General features: G+C 48.3%; 1 protein-coding gene across 1 annotated transcript; it reads left to right on the plus strand.

Annotated features, from left to right (window-relative positions):
- The first annotated feature begins 471 nt into the window (after positions 1–471).
- On the plus strand, positions 472–22,263 carry LOC115119520 (gap junction alpha-3 protein-like). Its single transcript, XM_065020007.1, has 3 exons — positions 472–1,135; positions 20,096–20,245; positions 20,379–22,263. Exons 2-3 carry the CDS (start codon positions 20,117–20,119, stop codon positions 21,378–21,380), a joined length of 1,131 nt encoding a protein of 376 aa, XP_064876079.1. The 5' UTR covers positions 472–1,135; positions 20,096–20,116; the 3' UTR covers positions 21,381–22,263.
- Positions 22,264–23,808: the final 1,545 nt, after the last annotated feature.

Below are 23,808 nucleotides of genomic sequence, written 5' to 3' on the forward strand. Positions count from 1 at the left end.
AGCTGAGTCCCAAATAGCACCCTGTTCCAAATTTAGTGCTCATAGGTCTCTGGTCTAAAGTCGTGCACTATATAGGGAATCGGGTTCTATAGGGCTCTGGTCAAAACTGGTGCACTATATAGGGAATAGGGTTCCATAGGGCTCTGGTCTAAAGTAGTGCACTATATGGTGAATAGGGTGCCATTAGGGACACACACACATGAAGTCATGCCCCCTGCCCTCCTACACCACAGTGACAGAGACACCCTTCCCCTATATTTAGCACTGAGCTGCACTTGATGCCAGACAGACCAGAAAGTCAAGCTTATTGGCCAGCTGCCCTGTCAATCACCTCAACAAGCTGGGGAGTTGGGCCAGGGGCTCCCATAGCTGACGTTAGAGAGTGCCCTCAGCCCTGGGCCAAATGTAACCCTGGGGGACAGAGGGAGGGGATAGAGGGAGGGAGAGTTGGTCTTGGCTAGCAGCAGTATCAGTAGCAGTGCCGTTCAGCTGGTTGGAAGGGAGAGAGGATCGGAGAGGAACTCTAGGAGGGAAGACAGGGAGGAACTCTAGGAGGGAAGACAGGGAGAGAGGGTCGGAGAGGAACTCTAGGAGGGAAGACAGGGAGGAACTCTAGGAGGGAAGACAGGGAGAGAGGGTCGGAGAGGAACTCTAGGAGGGAAGACAGGGAGGAACTCCAGGAGGGAAGACAGGGAGAGAGGGTCGGAGAGGAACTCTAGGAGGGAAGACAGGGAGAGAGGGTCAGAGAGGAACTCTAGGAGGGAAGACAGGGAGGAACTCTAGGAGGGAAGACAGGGAGAGAGGGTCGGAGAGGAACTCTAGGAGGGAAGACAGGGAGAAGCGTAGACTAACTGAAGAGGGAAGACAGGAGTGTGTTGGTGTGGAACGGTCTTGTTGTGGTCAGTGGTGGGCTGGTCTGGTGTTTCCTGTCCATTCAAGGGCATTCCATCTGCTGAGACCTGGACAGGAGAGAGACAGCGGAGAGGAGCAACCAGCCACATAGGTCTCACTGGGTTGGAGAGAGAGAGAGGGACAGGGGAGGAGGGAGAGACGCATAAGGAAGGAGGCTACGAGGGGAGCCACATGGTCTCAGTCCCACAGGGAGCTACTCTTCTGGGGACAGTAGACTGACGAGGTAGGTACTTCCATATTCTACTTTCTGTTTCTGTCTTCCTCTCTGGATTTATGTGTGTGGTACTGTTTGGATGGAGAGAAAAGATGTAGATTCATCGTAAAGGTGTTGACTTGACCCAGTAACCCAGTAAGGTGGGGACTTGACCCAGTAACCCAGTAAGGTGGGGACTTGACCCAGTAACCCAGTAAGGTGGGGACTTGACCCAGTAACCCAGTAAGGTGGGGACTTGACCCAGTAACCCAGTAAGGTGGGGACTTGACCCAGTAACCCAGTAAGGTGGGGACTTGGCCCAGTAACCCAGTAAGGTGGGGACTTGACCCAGTAACCCAGTAACCCAGTAAGGTGGGGACTTGACCCAGTAACCCAGTAACACAGTAAGGTGGGGACTTGACCCAGTAACACAGTAAGGTGGGGACTTGACCCAGTAACCCAGTAAGGTGGGGACTTGACCCAGTAACCCAGTAAGGTGGGGACTTGGCCCAGTAACCCAGTAAGGTGGGGACTTGACCCAGTAACCCAGTAACCCAGTAAGGTGGGGAATGTTCCAGTAACCCAGTAACACAGCAGGATAATGGACTATGACCCAGTAACACAGTAAGGGGAGCAGGATAAGGTGGGGCCACCCAGTAACACAGGATAATGTGGGGATCCACCCAGTAACCCAGTAAGGCCAGGGATAATGTTCCAGTAATCCACCCAGTGGGGACTTGACCCAGTAAGGCCAGCAGGATGGGGACTTGACCCAGTAAGGCCAGCAGGATAATGGGGACTTCCACCCAGTAACCCAGTAAGGCCAGCAGGATAATGTTCCTATCCACCCAGTAACCCAGTAAGGCCAGCAGGATAATGTTCCTATCCCCAGTAACCCAGTAAGGCCAGCAGGATAATGTTCCTATCCACCCAGTAAGGCCAGCAGGATAATGTTCCTATCCACCCAGTAAGGCCAGCAGGATAATGTTCCTATCCACCCAGTAAGGCCAGCAGGATAATGTTCCTATCCACCCAGTAAAGGTGGGGCCAGCAGGATAATGTTCCAGTATCCACCCAGTAGGGCCAGCAGGATAATGTTCCTATCCAGTAACCCAGTAAGGCCAGCAGGATAATGTTCCTATCCACCCAGTAACCCAGCAGGATAATGTTCCTCCACCCAGTAACCCAGTAAGGCCAGCAGGATAATGTTCCTATCCACCCAGTAACCCAGTAAGGCCAGCAGGATAATGTTCCTATCCACCCAGTAAGACTTCCACCCAGTAAGCCAGCAGGATAATGTTCCTATCCACCCAGTAAGGCCAGCAGGATAATGTTCCTATCCACCCAGTAAGGCCAGCAGGGACCTATCCACCCAGTAAGGCCAGCAGGATAATGTTCCTATCCACCCAGTAACCCAGTAAGGCCAGCAGGATAATGTTCCTATCCACCCAGTAAAGGTAACCAGCAGTAATGTTCCTATCCACCCAGTAAGGCCAGCAGGATAATGTTCCTATCCACCCAGTAACCCAGTAAGGCCAGCAGGATAATGTTCCTATCCACCCAGTAAAGGCCAGCAGGATAATGTTCCTATCCACCCAGTAAGGCCAGCAGGATAATGTTCCTATCCACCCAGTAAGGCCAGCAGGATAATGTTCAGCAGGATAATGTTCCTATCCACCCAGTAACCCAGGATAATGTTCCTATCCACCCAGTAAGGCCAGCAGGATAATGTTCCTATCCACCCAGTAAGGCCAGCAGGATAATGTTCCTATCCACCCAGTAAGGCCAGCAGGATAATGTTCCTATCCACCCAGTAAGGCCAGCAGGATAATGTTCCTATCCAGTAACCCAGTAAGGCCAGCAGGATAATGTTCCTATCCACCCAGTAAGGCCAGCAGGATAATGTTCCTATCCACCCAGTAACCCAGTAAGGCCAGCAGGATAATGTTCCTATCCACCCAGTAAGGCCAGCAGGATAATGTTCCTATCCACCCAGTAACCCAGTAAGGCCAGCAGGATAATGTTCCTATCCACCCAGTAACCCAGTAATCCACCCAGTAACCCAGTAAGGCCAGCAGGATAATGTTCCCATCCACCCAGTAAGGCCAGCAGGATAATGTTCCTATCCACCCAGTAACCCAGTAAGGCCAGCAGGATAATGTTCCTATCCACCCAGTAACCCAGTAAGGCCAGCAGGATAATGTTCCTATCCACCCAGTAAGGCCAGCAGGATAATGTTCCTATCCACCCAGTAAGGCCAGCAGGATAATGTTCCTATCCACCCAGTAACCCAGTAAGGCCAGCAGGATAATGTTCCCAGTAACCCAGTAAGGCCAGCAGGATAATGTTCCTTCCACCCAGTAACCCAGTAAGGCCAGCAGGATAATGTTCCTATCCACCCAGTAACCCAGTAAGGCCAGCAGGATAATGTTCCTATCCACCCAGTAACCCAGTAAGGCCAGCAGGATAATGTTCCTATCCACCCAGTAAGGCCAGCAGGATAATGTTCCTATCCACCCAGTAAGGCCAGCAGGATAATGTTCCTATCCACCCCACCCAGTAAGGCCAGCAGGATAATGTTCCTATCCACCCAGTAAACCCAGCCAGCAGGATAATGTTCCTATCCACCCAGTAACCCAGTAAGGCCAGCAGGATAATGTTCCTATCCACCCAGTAAGGCCAGCAGGATAATGTTCCTATCCACCCAGTAAGGCCAGCAGGATAATGGCCCTATCCACCCAGTAAGGCCAGCAGGATAATGTTCCTATCCACCCAGTAAGGCCAGCAGGATAATGTTCCTATCCACCCAGTAGGCCAGCAGGATAATGTTCCTATCCACCCAGTAAGGCCAGCAGGATAATGTTCCTATCCCAGTAAGGCCAGCAGGGGAATGTTCCTATCCACCCAGTAAGGCCAGCAGGATAATGTTCCTATCCACCCAGTAAGGCCAGCAGGATAATGTTCCTATCCACCCAGTAAGGCCAGCAGGATAATGTTCCTATCCACCCAGTAAGGCCAGCAGGATAATGTTCCTATCCACCCAGTAACCCAGTAAGGCCAGCAGGATAATGTTCCTATCCACCCAGTAACCCAGTAAGGCCAGCAGGATAATGTTCCTATCCACCCAGTAAGGCCAGCAGGATAATGTTCCTATCCACCCAGTAAGGCCAGCAGGATAATGTTCCTATCCACCCAGTAAGCCCAGCAGGATAATGTTCTATCCACCCAGTAACCCAGTAAGGCCAGCAGGATAATGTTCCTATCCACCCAGTAAGGCCAGCAGGATAATGTTCCTATCCACCCAGTAACCCAGTAAGGCCAGCAGGATAATGTTCCTATCCACCCAGTAACCCAGGCCAGCAGGATAATGTTCCTATCCAGTAACCCAGTAAGGCCAGCAGGATAATGTTCCTATCCACCCAGTAACCCAGTAAGGCCAGCAGGATAATGTTCCTATCCACCCAGTAAGGCCAGCAGGAGGAATGTTCCCATCCACCCAGTAAGGCCAGCAGGATAATGTTCCTATCCACCCAGTAACCCAGTAAGGCCAGCAGGATAATGTTCCTATCCACCCAGTAACCCAGTAAGGCCAGCAGGATAATGTTCCTATCCACCCAGTAACCCAGTAAGGCCAGCAGGATAATGTTCCTAACCCAGTAAGGCCAGCAGGATAATGTTCCTATCCACCCAGCAGGATAATGTTCCTATCCACCCAGTAACCCAGTAAGGCCAGCAGGATAATGTTCCTACCCAGTAACCCAGTAAGGCCGCAGGATAATGTTCCTATCCACCCAGTAAGGCCAGTAATGTTCCTATCCACCCAGTAAGGCCAGCAGGATAATGTTCCTATCCACCCAGTAAGGCCAGCAGGATAATGTTCCTATCCACCCAGTAACCCAGTAAGGCCAGCAGGATAATGTTCCTATCCACCCAGTAACCCCAGCAGGATAATGTTCCTATCCACCCAGTAACCCAGTAATGTTCCTATCCACCCAGTAAGGCCAGCATAATGTTCCTATCCACCCAGTAAGGCCAGCAGGATAATGTTCCTATCCACCCACCCAGTAAGGCCAGCAGGATAATGTTCCTATCCACCCAGTAACCCAGTAAGGCCAGCAGGATAATGTTCCTATCCACCCAGTAAGGCCAGCAGGATAATGTTCCTATCCACCCAGTAAGGCCAGCAGGATAATGTTCCTATCCACCCAGTAAGGCCAGCAGGATAATGTTCCTATCCACCCAGTAAGGCCAGCAGGATAATGTTCCTATCCACCCAGTAAGGCCAGCAGGATAATGTTCCTATCCACCCAGTAAGGCCAGTAAGCCAGCAGGATAATGTTCCTATCCACCCACCCAGTAAGGCCAGCAGGATAATGTTCCTATCCACCCAGTAACCCAGTAAGGCCAGCAGGATAATGTTCCTATCCACCCAGTAACCCAGTAAGGCCAGCAGGATAATGTTCCTATCCACCCAGTAAGGCCAGCAGGATAATGTTCCTATCCACCCAGTAACCCAGTAAGGCCAGCAGGATAATGTTCCTAGGCCAGCAGGACCCAGTAACCCAGTAAGGCCAGCAGGATAATGTTCCTATCCACCCAGTAACCCAGTAAGGCCAGCAGGATAATGTTCCTATCCACCCAGTAAGGCCAGCAGGATAATGTTCCTATCCACCCAGTAAGGCCAGCAGGATAATGTTCCTATCCACCCAGTAAGGCCAGCAGGATAATGTTCCTATCCACCCAGTAAGGCCAGCAGGATAATGTTCCTATCCACCCAGTAACCCAGTAAGGCCAGCAGGATAATGTTCCTATCCACCCAGTAAGGCCAGCAGGATAATGTTCCTATCCACCCAGTAAGGCCAGCAGGTAATGAGGCCACCCAGTAAATGTTCCTATCCACCCAGTAAGGCCAGCAGGATAATGTTCCTATCCACCCAGTAAGGCCAGCAGGATAATGTTCCTATCCACCCAGTAACCCAGTAAGGCCAGCAGGATAATGTTCCTATCCACCCAGTAACCCAGTAAGGCCAGCAGGATAATGTTCCTATCCACCCAGTAACCCAGTAAGGCCAGCAGGATAATGTTCCCAGTAACCCAGTAAGGCCAGCAGGATAATGTTCCTATCCACCCAGTAACCCAGTAAGGCCAGCAGGATAATGTTCCTATCCACCCAGTAACCCAGTAAGGCCAGCAGGATAATGTTCCTATCCACCCACCCAGTAAGGCCAGCAGGATAATGTTCCTATCCACCCAGTAACCCAGTAAGGCCAGCAGGATAATGTTCCCAGTAACCCAGTAAGGCCAGCAGGATAATGTTCCTATCCACCCAGTAAGGCCAGCAGGATAATGTTCCTATCCACCCAGTAACCCAGTAAGGCCAGCAGGATAATGTTCCTATCCACCCAGTAACCCAGTAAGGCCAGCAGGATAATGTTCCTATCCACCCAGTAAGGCCAGCAGGATAATGTTCCTATCCACCCAGTAAGGCCAGCAGGATAATGTTCCTATCCACCCAGTAAGGCCAGCAGGATAATGTTCCTACCCACCCAGTAAGGCCAGCAGGATAATGTTCCTATCCACCCAGTAAGGCCAGCAGGATAATGTTCCTATCCACCCAGTAAGGCCAGCAGGATAATGTTCCTATCAGTAACCCAGTAAGGCCAGCAGGATAATGTTCCTATCCACCCACCCAGTAAGGCCAGCAGGATAATGTTCCTATCCACCCAGTAAGGCCAGCAGGATAATGTTCCTATCCACCCAGTAAGGCCAGCAGGATAATGTTCCTATCCACCCAGTAAGGCCAGCAGGATAATGTTCCTATCCACCCAGTAAGGCCAGCAGGATAATGTTCCTATCCACCCAGTAACCCAGTAAGGCCAGCAGGATAATGTTCCTATCCACCCAGTAACCCAGTAAGGCCAGCAGGATGTTCCTAATGACCCAGTAACCCAGTAAGGCCAGCAGGATAATGTTCCTATCCACCCAGTAACCCAGTAAGGCCAGCAGGATAATGTTCCTATCCACCCAGTAAGGCCAGCAGGATAATGTTCCTATCCACCCAGTAACCCAGTAAGGCCAGCAGGATAATGTTCCTATCCACCCAGTAAGGCCAGCAGGATAATGTTCCTATCACCCAGTAACCCAGTAAGGCCAGCAGGATAATGTTCCCATCCACCCAGTAAGGCCAGCAGGATAATGTTCCTATCCACCCAGTAAGGCCAGCAGGATAATGTTCCTATCCACCCAGTAACCCAGTAAGGCCAGCAGGATAATGTTCCCAGTAACCCAGTAAGGCCAGCAGGATAATGTTCCTATCCACAGTAACCCAGTAAGGCCAGCAGGATAATGTTCCTACCCAGTAACCCAGTAAGGCCAGCAGGATAATGTTCCTATCCACCCAGTAACCCAGTAAGGATAATGTTCCTATCCACCCAGTAAGGCCAGCAGGATAATGTTCCTATCCACCCAGTAAGTAATGTTCCTTGGCCCAGTAAGGCCCAGGATAATGTTCCTATCCACCCAGTAACCCAGTAAGGCCAGCAGGATAATGTTCCTATCCACCCAGTAAGGCCAGCAGGATAATGTTCCTACCCAGTAACCCAGTAAGGCCAGCAGGATAATGTTCCTATCCACCCAGTAAAGTAAGGCCAGCAGGATAATGTTCCTATCCACCCAGTAACCCAGTAAGGCCAGCAGGATAATGTTCCTATCCACCCAGTAACCCAGTAAAGGCCAGCAGGATAATGTTCCTATCCACCCAGTAACCCAGTAAGGCCAGCAGGATAATGTTCCTATCCAGTAACCCAGTAAGGCCAGCAGGATAATGTTCCTATCCACCCAGTAAGGCCAGCAGGATAATGGGACTTCCACCCAGTAACCCAGTAAGGCCAGCAGGATAATGTTTATCCACCCAGTAACCCAGTAAGGCCAGCAGGATAATGTTCCTATCCACCCAGTAACCCAGTAAGGCCAGCAGGATAATGTTCCTATCCACCCAGTAACCCAGTAAGGCCAGCAGGATAATGTTCCTATCCACCCAGTAACCCAGTAAGGCCAGCAGGATAATGTTCCTACCCAATAACCCAGTAAGGCTTGGCCCAGTAACACAGTAATGGGACTTCCCAGTAACCCAGTAAGGCCAGCAGGATAATGTTCCTATCCACCCAGTAACCCAGTAAGGCCAGCAGGATAATGTTCCTATCCACCCAGTAAGTAAGGCCAGCAGGATAATGTTCCTATGACCCAGTAGCCCAGTAAGGCCAGCAGGATAATGTTCCTATCCACCCAGTAACCCAGTAAGGCCAGCAGGATAATGTTCCCAGTAACCCAGTAAGGCCAGCAGGATAATGACCCAGTAACCCAGTAAGGCCAGGGGATAATGTTCCATAACCCAGTAAGGCCAGGGATAATGTTCCTATAACCCAGTAACCCAGTAAGGCCAGCAGGATAATGTTCCAGTAACCCAGTAAGGCCAGCAGGACTTCCACCCAGTAACCCAGTAAGGTGGGGACTTGCCCAGATAAGCCCAGTAAGGCCAGGGGACTATGACCCAGTAACCCAGTAAGGCCAGCAGGATAATGCCCCTATCCCAGTAACCCAGTAAGGCCAGCAGGATAATGTTCCAGTAACCCAGTAAGGCCAGCAGGATAATGTTCCTAACCCAGTAAGGTGGGGACTTGGCCCAGGATAATGGGACTATGACCCAGTAACCCAGTAAGGCCAGCAGGATAATGTTCCTAAGGTGGGGACTTGACCCAGTAACCCAGTAAGGCCAGCAGGATAATGTTCCTATCCACCCAGTACCCCAGTAAGGCCAGCAGGATAATGTCCCAGTATCCCAGTAACCCAGTAAGGCCAGCAGGGACTATGGCCCAGTAACCCAGTAAGGCCAGCAGGATAATGTTCCTATAACCCAGTAAGGTGGGGACTTGGCCAGCAGGATAATGGACCTGGCCCAGTAACCCAGTAAGGCCAGCAGGATAATGGGACTATCCACCCAGTAACCCAGTAAGGATAATGTTCCTATCCACCCAGTAACCCAGTAAGGTGGGGACTTGACCCAGTAACACAGTAAGGCCAGCAGGATAATGTTCCAGTAACCCAGTAAGGTGGGGCCAGCAGGATAATGGGACTATGACCCAGTAACCCAGTAAGGTGGGGAGCAGGATAATGGGACTACCCAGTAACCCAGTAAGGTGGGGACTTGGCCAGTAACCCATAAGGTGGGGACTATGACCCAGTAACCCAGTAAGGCCTGGCCCAGGATAATGGGACTATCCACCCAGTAACCCAGTAAGGTAATGGCCCAGTAACCCAGTAAGGCCAGCAGGATAATGCCCAGTAACCCAGTAAGGCCAGGGGACTTGGCCCAGTAACCCAGTAACCCAGGATAATGGGACTTCCCAGTAACAGCAGGATAATGTGGACTATGGCCCAGTAGCCCAGTAAGGCCAGGGGATTGGCCCAGTAACCCAGTAACCCAGTAAGGTGGGGACTTGGCCCAGTAACCCAGTAAGGTGGGGACCTGGCCCAGTAACCCAGTAACCCAGTAAGGTGGGGACTTGGCCCAGTAAGGTGGGGACTTGGCCCAGTAACCCAGTAAGGTGGGGACTTGGCCCAGTAACCCAGTAAGGTGGGGACTTGGCCCAGTAACCCAGTAACCCAGTAAGGTGGGGACTTGGCCCAGTAACCCAGTAAGGTGGGGACCTGGCGCAGTAACCCAGTAACCCAGTAAGGTGGGGACTTGGCCCAGTAACCCAGTAAGGTGGGGACCTGGCCCAGTAACTCAGTAAGGTGGGGACCTGGCCCAGTAACCCAGTAACTCAGTAAGGTGGGGACCTGGCCCAGTAACCCAGTAACCCAGTAAGGTGGGGACTTGGCCCAGTAACCCAGTAAGGTGGGGACTTGGCCCAGTAACCCAGTAAGGTGGGGAGTTGGCCCAGTAACCCAGAAACACAACAGACATCATGGTAAGAGTCCTCCCGTATACCAAGTATGAAAATCAGGTTGAAATATGTTGCGAATCATTCTGAAACATATATTTTATTCTCAGATAATTCTCATTATTTGAGAGGGGAATTGTTACTACAAATGAGTGTCTTATAAGATGTAAATGATGTTGAGATCTCTGAATGAACCCCAGTATTGAAAAGGCAGATATGCTTTGGTTGTTATTGGTGTGTTCCAGAGGATGGGATTTAACCGTTGCTCTTTCCCAAACAGTAGCAGCCCAATCTCAACAACTGATTCCCACTGTTAGACCTGTTGATTACAGATCAAACTCAGTCACGGATCATATCTACTGGCTGTCTAATTCCTACAGTCTGTAATGACAGTCTCTAGACACACACAGGCCTCTCTCTATACTATCCCTGGCTACAACCTGCTGTCCCCCGGTCCAAATATATCCCCTTCCTAAATGTAATATAAACCTGTCTGTGTCACTACCTGCCCTGTAGACAGAGGTGTGAAGAAACACACACACACACACACACACACACACACACACACACACACACACACACACACACACACACACACACACACACACACACACACAAGCTTGGGATACTCCTCTGATCTTGGCCCTCCTGTCTATTGGAAGACAGGGACAGGACACTCAACACGTTGAGGACAGTTGTCTCCTGTTGTGAGTCAGTCTATTGGAAGACAGGGACAGGACACTCAGCACGTTGAGGACAGTTGTCTCCTGTTGTGAGTCAGTCTATTGGAAGACAGGGACAGGACACTCAGCACGTTGAGGACAGTTGTCTCCTGTTGTGAGTCAGTCTATTGGAAGACAGGGACAGGACACTCAGCACGTTGAGGACAGTTGTCTCCTGTTGTGAGTCAGTCTATTGGAAGACAGGGACAGGACACTCAGCACGTTGAGGACAGTTGTCTCCTGCGCTCTTTTCACACAAGGCAGCGATTATATTTATGTAACAGTTTATATGATATGGACCTGACAGATACAGACCTGACAGATACAGACCTGACAGATACAGACCTGACAGATACAGACCTGACAAATACAGATACAGACCTGACAGATACAGACCTGACAGATACAGACCTGACAGATACAGATCTGACAGATACAGATACAGACCTGACAGATACAGACCTGACAGATACAGACCTGACAGATTCAGATACAGACCTGACAGATACAGACCTGACAGATACAGACCTGACAGATACAGATACAGACCTGACAGATACAGACCTGACAGATTCAGATACAGACCTGACAGATACAGACCTGACAGATTCAGATACAGACCTGAGAGATACAGACCTGACAGATTCAGACCTGACAGATACAGATACAGACCTGACAGATACAGACCTGACAGATTCAGATACAGACCTGACAGATACAGACCTGACATATTCAGATACAGACCTGACAGATACAGACCTGACAGATACAGACCTGACAGATACAGATACAGACCTGACAGATACAGACCTGACAGATTCAGATACAGACCTGACAGATACAGACCTGACAGATTCAGATACAGACCTGAGAGATACAGACCTGACAGATACAGATACAGGCCTGAGAGATACAGACCTGACAGATACAGACCTGACAGATACAGACCTGACAGATACAGACCTGACAGATACAGACCTGAGAGATACAGACCTGACAGATACAGACCTGACAGATACAGACCTGACAGATTCAGATACAGACCTGACAGATACAGACCTGACAGATACAGATACAGACCTGACAGATTCAGATACAGACCTGACAGATTCAGACCTGACAGATACAGACCTGACAGATTCAGATACAGACCTGACAGATTCAGACCTGACAGATACAGACCTGACAGATACAGACCTGAGAGATACAGACCTGACAGATACAGACCTGACAGATACAGACCTGACAGATTCAGATACAGACCTGACAGATACAGATACAGACCTGACAGATTCAGATACAGACCTGAGAGATACAGACCTGACAGATACAGACCTGACAGATTCAGATACAGACCTGACAGATTCAGATACAGACCTGACAGATACAGACCTGAGAGATACAGACCTGACAGATTCAGATACAGACCTGACAGATACAGACCTGAGAGATACAGACCTGACAGATTCAGATACAGACCTGACAGATATAGACCTGACAGATACAGATACAGACCTGACAGATACAGATACAGACCTGACAGATTCAGATACAGACCTGACAGATTCAGACCTGACAGATACAGATACAGACCTGACAGATACAGACCTGACAGATACAGACCTGACAGATACAGATACAGACCTGAGAGATACAGACCTGACAGATACAGATACAGACCTGACAGATACAGATACAGATCTGACAGATACAGACCTGACAGATACAGATACAGACCTGAGAGATACAGACCTGACAGATGTAGACCTGACAGATACAGACCTGATAGATACAGACCTGACAGATTCAGATACAGACCTGACAGATACAGATACAGACCTGACAGATTCAGACCTGACAGATTCCGATACAGACCTGACAGATTCAGACCTGACAGATACAGATACAGACCTGACAGATACAGAACTGACAGATACAGATACAGACCTGACAGATACAGAACTGACAGATATAGACCTGACAGATACAGACCTGACAGATACAGACCTGACAGATACAGACCTGACAGATACAGATACAGACCTGAGAGATATAGACCTGACAGATACAGACCTGACAGATACAGGCCTGAGAGATACAGACCTGACAGATACAGATACAGACCTGACAGATACAGACCTGACAGATACAGACCTGAGAGATACAGACCTGACAGATACAGACCTGACAAATACAGGCCTGAGAGATACAGATACAGACCTGAGAGATACAGACCTGACAGATACAGACCTGAGAGATACAGACCTGACAGATACGGATACAGACCTGACAGATACAGACCTGACAGATACAGACCTGAGAGATACAGATACAGACCTGAGAGATACAGATACAGACCTGACAGATACAGACCTGACAGATACAGGCCTGAGAGATACAGACCTGACAGATACAGATACAGACCTGACAGAGACAGATACAGACCTGGCAGAGACAGATACAGACCTGACAGATACAGACCTGACAGATACAGACCTGACAGATACAGGCCTGAGAGATACAGACCTGACAGATACAGATACAGACCTGACAGATACAGACCTGACAGATACAGATACAGACCTGCCAGATACAGATACAGACCTGACAGATACAGACCTGACAGATACAGACCTGACAGATACAGATACAGACCTGCCAGATATAGACCTGACAGATACAGACCTGACAGATACAGACCTGACACATACAGATACATACCTGACAGATATAGATACAGACCTGACAGATACAGACCTGACAGATACAGATACAGACCTGACAGATACAGATACAGACCTGACAGATACAGATACAGACCTGCCAGATATAGACCTGACAGATACAGACCTGACACATACAGATACATACCTGACAGATATAGATACAGACCTGACAGATACAGACCTGACAGATACAGATACAGACCTGACAGATACAGATACAGACCTGACAGATACAGATACAGACCTGCCAGATATAGACCTGACAGATACAGACCTGACAGATACAGACCTGACACATACAGATACAGACCTGACAGATACAGATACAGACCTGACAGATACAGACCTGACAGATACAGATACAGACCTGCCAGATATAGACCTGACAGATACAGACCTGACAGATACAGACCTGACAGATACAGATACAGACCTGACAGATACAGATACAGACCTGACAGATACAGATACAGACCTGACAGATACAGACCGGAGAGATACAGACCTGACAGATACAGACCTGACAGATACAGACCTGACAGATACAGATACAGACCTGACAGATACAGACCTGACAGATACAGATACAGGCCTGAGAGATACAGACCTGACAGATACAGATACAGACCTGACAGAGACAGATACAGACCTGACAGAGACAGATACAGACCTGACAGATACAGATACAGACCTGACAGATACAGACCGGAGAGATACAGACCTGACAGATACAGACCTGACAGATACAGACCTGACAGATACAGACCTGACAGATACAGACCTGACAGATACAGATACAGACCTGACAGATACAGACCTGACAGACACAGACCTGACAGATACAGATACAGACCTGACAGACACAGACCTGACAGATACAGATACAGACCTGACAGATACAGACCTGACAGATACAGATACAGACCTGCCAGATATAGACCTGACAGATACAGACCTGACAGATACAGATACAGACCTGACAGATACAGATACAGACCTGCCAGATATAGACCTGACAGATACAGACCTGACAGATACAGACCTGACAGATACAGACCTGACAGAGACAGATACAGACCTGACAGACACAGACCTGACAGATACAGACCTGACAGATACAGACCTGACAGATACAGAATCTGTCAAAATCTGATGTTTTTTTGTACATTCTTTTGATTCAACAGAATTGGCTGTAGGGCAAACTGTTTTTCAGGGGAAGTGGGTGATGCTATCCCTTCATGTTTATGGTATGTTATTTTAATATCTGAGAATGAACCAATGATATCAGGCCACACCCGGACATGATTACAGACACCTGTGTGTGTCCTTTGACACGATATAAACTAGTGACCCCGCAGTGTTTGTTATTATACCCAGATGAAGACAGCTTGTCTGTTATTAACCAATGATATTGTCTGTCTTGTCTGTCCAAACGTTGGTTTTTAAATCATTTCATCTGAGCTCCTACAGTGGCTCTCCTTGAATGTTTTATTTTAACACATTAACTAGTCTCTCTCTCTCTCCTCCAGACACATTAACTAGTCTCTCTCTCTCTCCTCCAGACACATTAACTAGTCTCTCTCTCTCTCCTCCAGACACATTAACTAGTCTCTCTCTCTCTCCTCCAGACACATTAACTAGTCTCTCTCCTCCAGACACATTAACTAGTCTCTCTCTCTCTCCTCCAGACACATTAACTAGTCTCTCTCCTCCAGACACATTAACTAGTCTCTCTCCTCCAGACACATTAACTAGTCTCTCTCCTCCAGACACATTAACTAGTCTCTCTCTCTCTCTCCTCCAGACACATGAACTAGTCTAGTCTCTCTCTCTCTCCTCCAGACACATTAACTAGTCTCTCTCCTCCAGACACATTAACTAGTCTCTCTCTCTCTCCTCCAGACACATTAACTAGTCTCTCTCCTCCAGACACATTAACTAGTCTAGTCTCTCTCTCCTCCAGACACATTAACTAGTCTCTCTCCTCCAGACACATTAACTAGTCTCTCTCTCTCTCCTCCAGACACATTAACTAGTCTAGTCTCTCTCTCCTCCAGACACATTAACTAGTATAGTCTCTCTCTCCTTCAGACACATTAACTAGTCTCTCTCCTCCAGACACATTAACTAGTCTAGTCTCTCTCTCCTCCAGACACATTAACTAGTCTCTCTCCTCCAGACACATTAACTAGTCTCTCTCTCTCTCCTCCAGACACATTAACTAGTCTAGTCTCTCTCTCCTCCAGACACATTAACTAGTATAGTCTCTCTCTCCTTCAGACACATTAACTAGTCTCTCTCTCTCTCCTCCAGACACATTAACTAGTCTCTCTCTCTCTCCTCCAGACACATTAACTAGTCTAGTCTCTCTCCTCCAGAAACATTAACTAGTCTAGTCTCTCTCCTCCAGACATTAACTAGTCTCTCTCTCCTCCAGACACATTAACTAGTCTAGTCTCTCTCCTCCAGACACATTAACTAGTCTAGTCTCTCTCCCCTCCAGACACATTAACTATTCTAGTCTCTCTCTCCTCCAGACATATTAACTAGTCTAGTCTCTCTCCTCCAGACACATTAACTAGTCTAGTCTCTCTCCTCCAGACACATTAACTAGTCTAGTCTCTCTCCTCCAGACACATTAACTAGTCTAGTCTCTCTCTCCTCCAGACACATTAACTAGTCTAGTCTCTCTCTCCTCCAGACACATTAACTAGTCTAGTCTCTCTCCTCCAGACACATTAACTAGTCTAGTCTCTCTCTCCTCCAGACACATTAACTAGTCTAGTCTCTCTCCTCCAGACACATTAACTAGTCTCTCTCTCTCCTCCAGACACATTAACTAGTCTAGTATCTCGCTCCTCCAGACACATTAACTAGTCTCTCCTCCAGACACATTAACTAGTCTAGTCTCTCTCCTCCAGACACATTAACTAGTCTAGTCTCTCTCCTCCAGACACATTAACTAGTCTAGTCTCTCTCTCCTCCAGACACATTAACTAGTCTAGTCTCTCTCCTCCAGACACATTAACTAGTCTAGTCTCTCTCCTCCAGACACATTAACTAGTCTAGTTTCTCCCCTCCAGACACATTAACTAGTCTAGTCTCTCTCCTCCAGACATTAACTAGTCTCTCCCCTTCAGACACATTAACTAGTCTAGTCTCTCTCCTCCAGACACATTAACTAGTCTAGTCTCTCTCTCTCCTCCAGACACATTAACTAGTCTAGTTTCTCCCCTCCAGACACATTAACTAGTCTAGTCTCTCTCCTCCAGACATTAACTAGTCTCTCCCCTTCAGACACATTAACTAGTCTAGTCTCTCTCCCCTCCAGACACATTAACTAGTCTAGTCTCTCTCCTACAGACGTATTAACTAATCTAGTCTCTCTCTCCTCCAGACATATTAACTCGTCTAGTCTCTCTCCTCCAGACACATTAACTAGTCTAGTCTCTCTCCTCCAGACACATTAACTAGTCTAGTCTCTCTCTCCCCCAGACACATTAACTAGTATAGTCTCTCTCTCCTCCAGACACATTAACTAGTCTAGTCTCTCTCCTCCAGAAACATTAACTAGTCTAGTCTCTCTCCTCCAGACATTAACTAGTCTCTCTCTCCTCCAGACACATTAACTAGTCTAGTCTCTCTCCTCCAGACACATTAACTAGTCTAGTCTCTCTCCCCTCCAGACACATTAACTATTCTAGTCTCTCTCTCCTCCAGACATATTAACTAGTCTAGTCTCTCTCCTCCAGACACATTAACTAGTCTAGTCTCTCTCCTCCAGACACATTAACTAGTCTAGTCTCTCTCCTCCAGACACATTAACTAGTCTAGTCTCTCTCTCCTCCAGACACATTAACTAGTCTAGTCTCTCTCTCCTCCAGACACATTAACTAGTCTAGTCTCTCTCCTCCAGACACATTAACTAGTCTAGTCTCTCTCTCCTCCAGACACATTAACTAGTCTAGTCTCTCTCCTCCAGACACATTAACTAGTCTCTCTCTCTCCTCCAGACACATTAACTAGTCTAGTATCTCGCTCCTCCAGACACATTAACTAGTCTAGTCTCTCTCCTCCAGACACATTAACTAGTCTCTCTCTCCTCCAGACACATTAACTAGTCTAGTCTCTCTCCTCCAGACACATTAACTAGTCTAGTCTCTCTCTCCTCCAGACACATTAACTAGTCTAGTCTCTCTCCTCCAGACACATTAACTAGTCTAGTCTCTCTCCTCCAGACACATTAACTAGTCTAGTTTCTCCCCTCCAGACACATTAACTAGTCTAGTCTCTCTCCTCCAGACATTAACTAGTCTCTCCCCTTCAGACACATTAACTAGTCTAGTCTCTCTCCTCCAGACACATTAACTAGTCTAGTCTCTCTCTCTCCTCCAGACACATTAACTAGTCTAGTTTCTCCCCTCCAGACACATTAACTAGTCTAGTCTCTCTCCTCCAGACATTAACTAGTCTCTCCCCTTCAGACACATTAACTAGTCTAGTCTCTCTCCCCTCCAGACACATTAACTAGTCTAGTCTCTCTCCTACAGACGTATTAACTAATCTAGTCTCTCTCTCCTCCAGACATATTAACTCGTCTAGTCTCTCTCCTCCAGACACATTAACTAGTCTAGTCTCTCTCCTCCAGACACATTAACTAGTCTAGTCTCTCTCTCCCCCAGACACATTAACTAGTATAGTCTCTCTCTCCTCCAGACACATTAACTAGTCTAGTCTCTCTCCTACAGACGTATTAACTAATCTAGTCTCTCTCCTCCAGACACATTAACTAGTCTAGTCTCTCTCCTCCAGACACATTAACTAGTCTCTCTCTCTCTCCTCCAGACACATTAACTAGTCTCTCTCTCTCCTCCAGACACATTAACTAGTCTAGTCTCTCTCTCCTCCAGACACATTAACTAGTCTCTCTCTCTCTCCTCCAGACACATTAACTAGTCTAGTCTCTCTCCTCCAGACACATTAACTAGTCTAGTTTCTCCCCTCCAGACACATTAACTAGTCTAGTCTCTCTCCTCCAGACACATTAACTAGTCTCTCCTCCAGACACATTAACTAGTCTAGTCTCTCTCCTCCAGACACATTAACTAGTCTCTCCACCAGACACATTAACTAGTCTCTCTCTCTCTCCTCCAGACACATTAACTAGTCTAGTTTCTCTCTCTCCTCCAGACACATTAACTAGTCTAGTTTCTCCCCTCCAGACACATTAACTAGTCTCTCTCTCTCTCCTCCAGACATATTAACTAGTCTAGTCTCTCTCCTCCAGACATTAACTAGTCTCTCCCCTTCAGACACATTAACTAGTCTAGTCTCTCTCTCTCTCCTCCAGACACATTAACTAGTCTAGTCTCTCTCTCTCCTCCAGACACATTAACTAGTCTAGTTTCTCCCCTCCAGACACATTAACTAGTCTAGTCTCTCTCCTCCAGACATTAACTAGTCTCTCCCCTTCAGACACATTAACTAGTCTAGTCTCTCTCCCCTCCAGACACATTAACTATTCTAGTCTCTCTCTCCTCCAGACATATTAACTAGTCTAGTCTCTCTCCTCCAGACACATTAACTAGTCTAGTCTCTCTCCTCCAGACACATTAACTAGTCTAGTCTCTCTCCTCCAGACACATTAACTAGTCTAGTCTCTCTCCTCCAGACACATTAACTAGTCTAGTCTCTCTCCTCCAGACACATTAACTAGTCTAGTCTCTCTCTCCTCCAGACACATTAACTAGTCTAGTCTCTCTCTCCTCCAGACACATTAACTAGTCTAGTCTCTCGCTCCTCCAGACACATTAACTAGTCTCTCCTCCAGACACATTAACTAGTCTCTCTCTCTCCTCCAGACACATTAACTAGTCTCTCTCTCTACTCCAGACACATTAACTAGTATTTCTGTCCCCTGATCTTGCTACAATGTGGGACATGAACCCTCTCTCTCCATTCCCTTCGGTCTCTCTCTCCTCTCTCTCCGTTCCCTTCGGTCTCTCTCTCCTCTCTCTCCGTTCCCTTCGGTCTCTCTCTCCTCTCTCCCCGTTCCCTTCGGTCTCTCCCTCCTCTCTCCCCGTTCCCTTCGGTCTCTCTCTCCGTTCCCTTCGGTCTCTCTCTCTCCTCTCTCCCCGTTCCCTTCGGTCTCTCTCTCCTCTCTCTCCGTTCCCTTCGGTCTCGCTCTCCTCTCTTCCCGTTCCCTTCGGTCTCTCTCTCCTCTCTCTCTCCTCGGTCTCTCTCTCCGTTCCCTTCGGTCTCTCTCTCCTCTCTCCCCGTTCCCTTCGGTCTCTCTCTCCTCTCCCTTCAGTCTCTCTCCTCTCTCTCCGTTCCCTATCTCCTCTATCTCCGTTCCCTTCGGTCTCTCTCTCCTCTCTCCCCGTTCCCTTCGGTCTCTCTCTCCTCTCTCTCCGTTCCCTTCGGTTTCTCTCTCCGTTCCCTTCGGTCTCTCTCACATATATGATCTGTGGTTAGCTAGTATTTTTCTCCCCTTACAGCCAGGGCTCTGATCTGTCACTTCCATGGGGGGGGGGGGGTGACTGGAACCTACTGTCTATGTCTTAACTAGTCCCTCTCTCCCCTCGCTCTCCCTCCCTACAGCCACAGTAGTCTACTACTACCATGGGGGACTGGAACCTGTTGGGGAAGTTGCTGGAGAAAGCCCAGGAACACAGCACCGTAGTGGGAAAGGTCTGGCTCACGGTTCTCTTCATCTTTAGGATCCTGGTCCTGAGCGCCGCAGCAGAGAAGGTCAATAAGAATTATTCAACAGCTGTATAAGCTGTATAACACCTTTACAAATAAGTTTGGAGCGTCAGCCATTGGAGTACAACAATACACAAACACTAAATGCAACTTGTTATTTCCGTTGTGTTCCCGGTAGGTGTGGGGGGACGAGCAGTCAGGGTTCACCTGCGACACCAAGCAACCCGGATGTGAGAACGTCTGTTATGACATCACCTTCCCCATCTCTCACGTCCGCTTCTGGGTCCTACAGATCATATTCGTCTCCACGCCCACCCTCATTTACCTGGGTCATATATTACACCTGGTGAGGATGGAGGAGAAACAGAAGCAGAGAGAGAAGGACGCAGATCGGGCCGGGGACAAACTGGAGACCAGAGCCTGTAAAGCCCCGGTGAGGGACGACAGTGGTAGGGTTCGACTGAAGGGGGAACTACTGAGGACCTACGTGTTCAACGTCATCTTCAAGACGCTGTTCGAGGTGGGCTTCATAGTCATGCAGTACCTGCTCTATGGCTTCCAGCTGCAGCCCATGTACACCTGTGACCGCTCGCCCTGCCCCAACACAGTCAACTGCTACATCTCCCGACCCACAGAGAAAACCATCTTCATCATCTTCATGCTAGTAGTGGCAGGTTTGTCTCTGTTCCTCAACCTGATAGAGATGTACCACCTGGGATCCACTAAGTGTCGCCAGGGGATCAAGTACCACCAGGAGGATCTGAGCTCAGACTCTGTCTCCAAGGAGCCCAGCGAGGTGGACGAGGCTGTACCCTACGCTCCCAGCTACGACCACTACCACGGAGGCCAGCCAGCCTACCCCCAACTCCAACCAGACCAGCAGGTCCAGCCAGCATACCCTCCTGTCCCCAGCTATAACATGTCCCCGCTATCTGAGGAGACTGACTCCACCTACCAGCCCTACCACAACAAGGCAGCCTACAAGCAGAACAAGGACAACCTGGCGGTGGAGAGGAGTGGCAGCAGGCAGCCGGAAGAGGAGGGGGACTTGAAAGGGAAGAAGGGTGGAGGAGAAACGTGGGGGGGGTCGGAGCCAGGTTCCCCATCTCTAGCCCGGGCTGGACGCACCACTGCTAAACACGGCAACAACAAGACCAGAATAGACGATCTGAAGATCTGAGAGGGGGGTTAGGTTGCTATGACGATGTCTTAGGTTCCTTCCGAGGGTCTTATGTTGCTTGAAAGGCATTCTTAGGGTTCTGCCCCAAATGGCACCCTATTCGCTATATAGTGCACTACTTTTGACCGAGGCCTGTGACAGTCCAGAGCTCCGGTCCAAAGTAGATCACTATATAGGGAATAGGGTGCCATTTGGGACACAGAGGTGTCCAACAGACCTGAGGCCATCCTGCCCTCCCCCCCGGTGGCCTGGTGGATGGCAGAGCTTTGACTCACTGGGAGGGGGAATGACACTTGTAGGACACACAAATAAACTGTGAGCGTTACGGTTGTAAAACACGATCTACGAAGGGACCATTGGGTTTCATATTACATGACGAACCGCGACGTCTCAAATCTCTTTTAGAAAACCTTCTGGTTCTGGTCTCTACGTGGGAAAGAAGGTTCTGGTCTCTACGTGGGAAAGAAGGTTCTGGTCTCTACGTGGGAAAGAAGGTTCTGGTCTCTAGGTGGGAAAGAAGGTTCTGGTCTCTAGGTGGGAAAGAAGGTTCTGGTCTCTAGGTGGGAAAGAAGGTTCTGGTCTCTAGGTGGGAAAGAAGGTTCTGGTCTCTAGGTGGGAAAGAAGGTTCTGGTCTCTAGGTGGGAAAGAAGGTTCTGCTCTCTACGTGGGAAAGAAGGTTCTGGTCTCTACGTGGGAAAGACGGATCACGTCCATTAAATACAACAACTATTATATTGGAAATGTTTGTGCATTTCAGACTCTGAAGAATAAGAGGATATATTCGACATGTAGTTATCGAACGTTGTGTGTTGTGTTGTAGTAATGATGCTATATTGGGGGGGGAAAGGATGTTATTTAACATTTGACGAAGTAAAAAAAAATGTTTGAATGAAGACGTCATGTTTAATTTGTTTCTACGTCGAAGAATAATAACCCTGGGTGTACTTTAACAGTCTGGCCCAAATGGTACCCTATTCTCCATAGGGTACACTACCTTGGACTAGGAACCATAGGGTACACTACTTTGGACTAGGAACCATAGGGCACACTACTTTGGACTAGGAACCATAGGGTACACTACCTTGGACTAGGAACCATAGGGTACACTACTTTGGACTAGGAACCATAGGGTACACTACCTTGGACTAGGAACAATAGGGTACACTACATTGGACTAGGAACAATAGGGTACACTACATTGGACTAGGAACCATAGGGTACACTAGATTGGACTAGGAACCATAGGGTACACTAGATTGGACTAGGAACCATAGGGTACACTACCTTGGACTAGGAACAATAGGGTACATTACTTTGGACTAGGAACAATAGGGTACATTACTTTGGACTAGGAACCATAGGGTACACTACTTTGGACTAGGAACCATAGGGTACACTACCTTGGACTAGGAACCATAGGGTACACTACTTTGGACTAGGAACCATAGGGTACACTACCTTGGACTAGAAACCATAGGGTACACTACCTTGGACTAGGAACCATAGGGTACACTACTTTGGACTAGGAACCATAGGGTACACTACCTTGGACTAGGAACCATAGGGTACACTACTTTGGACTAGGAACCATAGGGTACACTACCTTGGACTAGGAACCATAGGGTACACTACCTTGGACTAGGAACCATAGGGTACACTACCTTGGACTAGGAACCATAGGGTACACTACCTTGGACTAGGAACCATAGGGTACACTACATTGGACTAGGAACCATAGGGTACACTACCTTGGACTAGGAACCATAGGGTACACTACTTTGGACTAGGAACCATAGGGTACACTACCTTGGACTAGGAACCATAGGGTACACTACCTTGGACTAGGAACCATAGGGTACACTACCTTGGACTAGGAACCATAGGGTACACTACTTTGGACTAGGAACCATAGGGTACACTACCTTGGACTAGGAACCATAGGGTACACTACCTTGGATTAGGAACCATAGGGTACACTACCTTGGACTAGGAACCATAGGGTACACTACCTTGGACTAGGAACCATAGGGTACACTACCTTGGACTAGGAACAATAGGGTACACTACATTGGACTAGGAACACTAGGGTACACTACATTGGACTAGGAACCATAGGGTACACTAGATTGGACTAGGAACCATAGGGTACACTAGATTGGACTAGGAACCATAGGGTACACTACCTTGGACTAGGAACAATAGGGTACACTACTTTGGACTAGGAACCATAGGGTACACTACTTTGGACTAGGAACCATAGGGTACACTACCTTGGACTAGGAACCATAGGGTACACTACTTTGGACTAGGAACCATAGGGTACACTACCTTGGACTAGGAACCATAGGGTACACTACTTTGGACTAGAAACCATAGGGTACACTACCTTGGACTAGGAACCATAGGGTACACTACTTTGGACTAGGAA

This window comes from Oncorhynchus nerka, linkage group LG6 (genome assembly GCF_034236695.1).
Source record: "Oncorhynchus nerka isolate Pitt River linkage group LG6, Oner_Uvic_2.0, whole genome shotgun sequence".
Classification (NCBI taxonomy): Eukaryota; Metazoa; Chordata; class Actinopteri; order Salmoniformes; family Salmonidae; genus Oncorhynchus; species Oncorhynchus nerka.

Excerpts from the sequence above, each read along its gene's own strand:
- LOC115119520 (XM_065020007.1), top strand. The coding sequence starts at position 20,117 with ATGGGGGACTGGAACCTGTTGGGGAAGTTGCTGGAGAAAGCCCAGGAA. Across the intron at positions 20,246-20,378 it reads TGAGCGCCGCAGCAGAGAAG|GTGTGGGGGGACGAGCAGTC; the intron begins GTCAATAAGAAT and ends TGTTCCCGGTAG.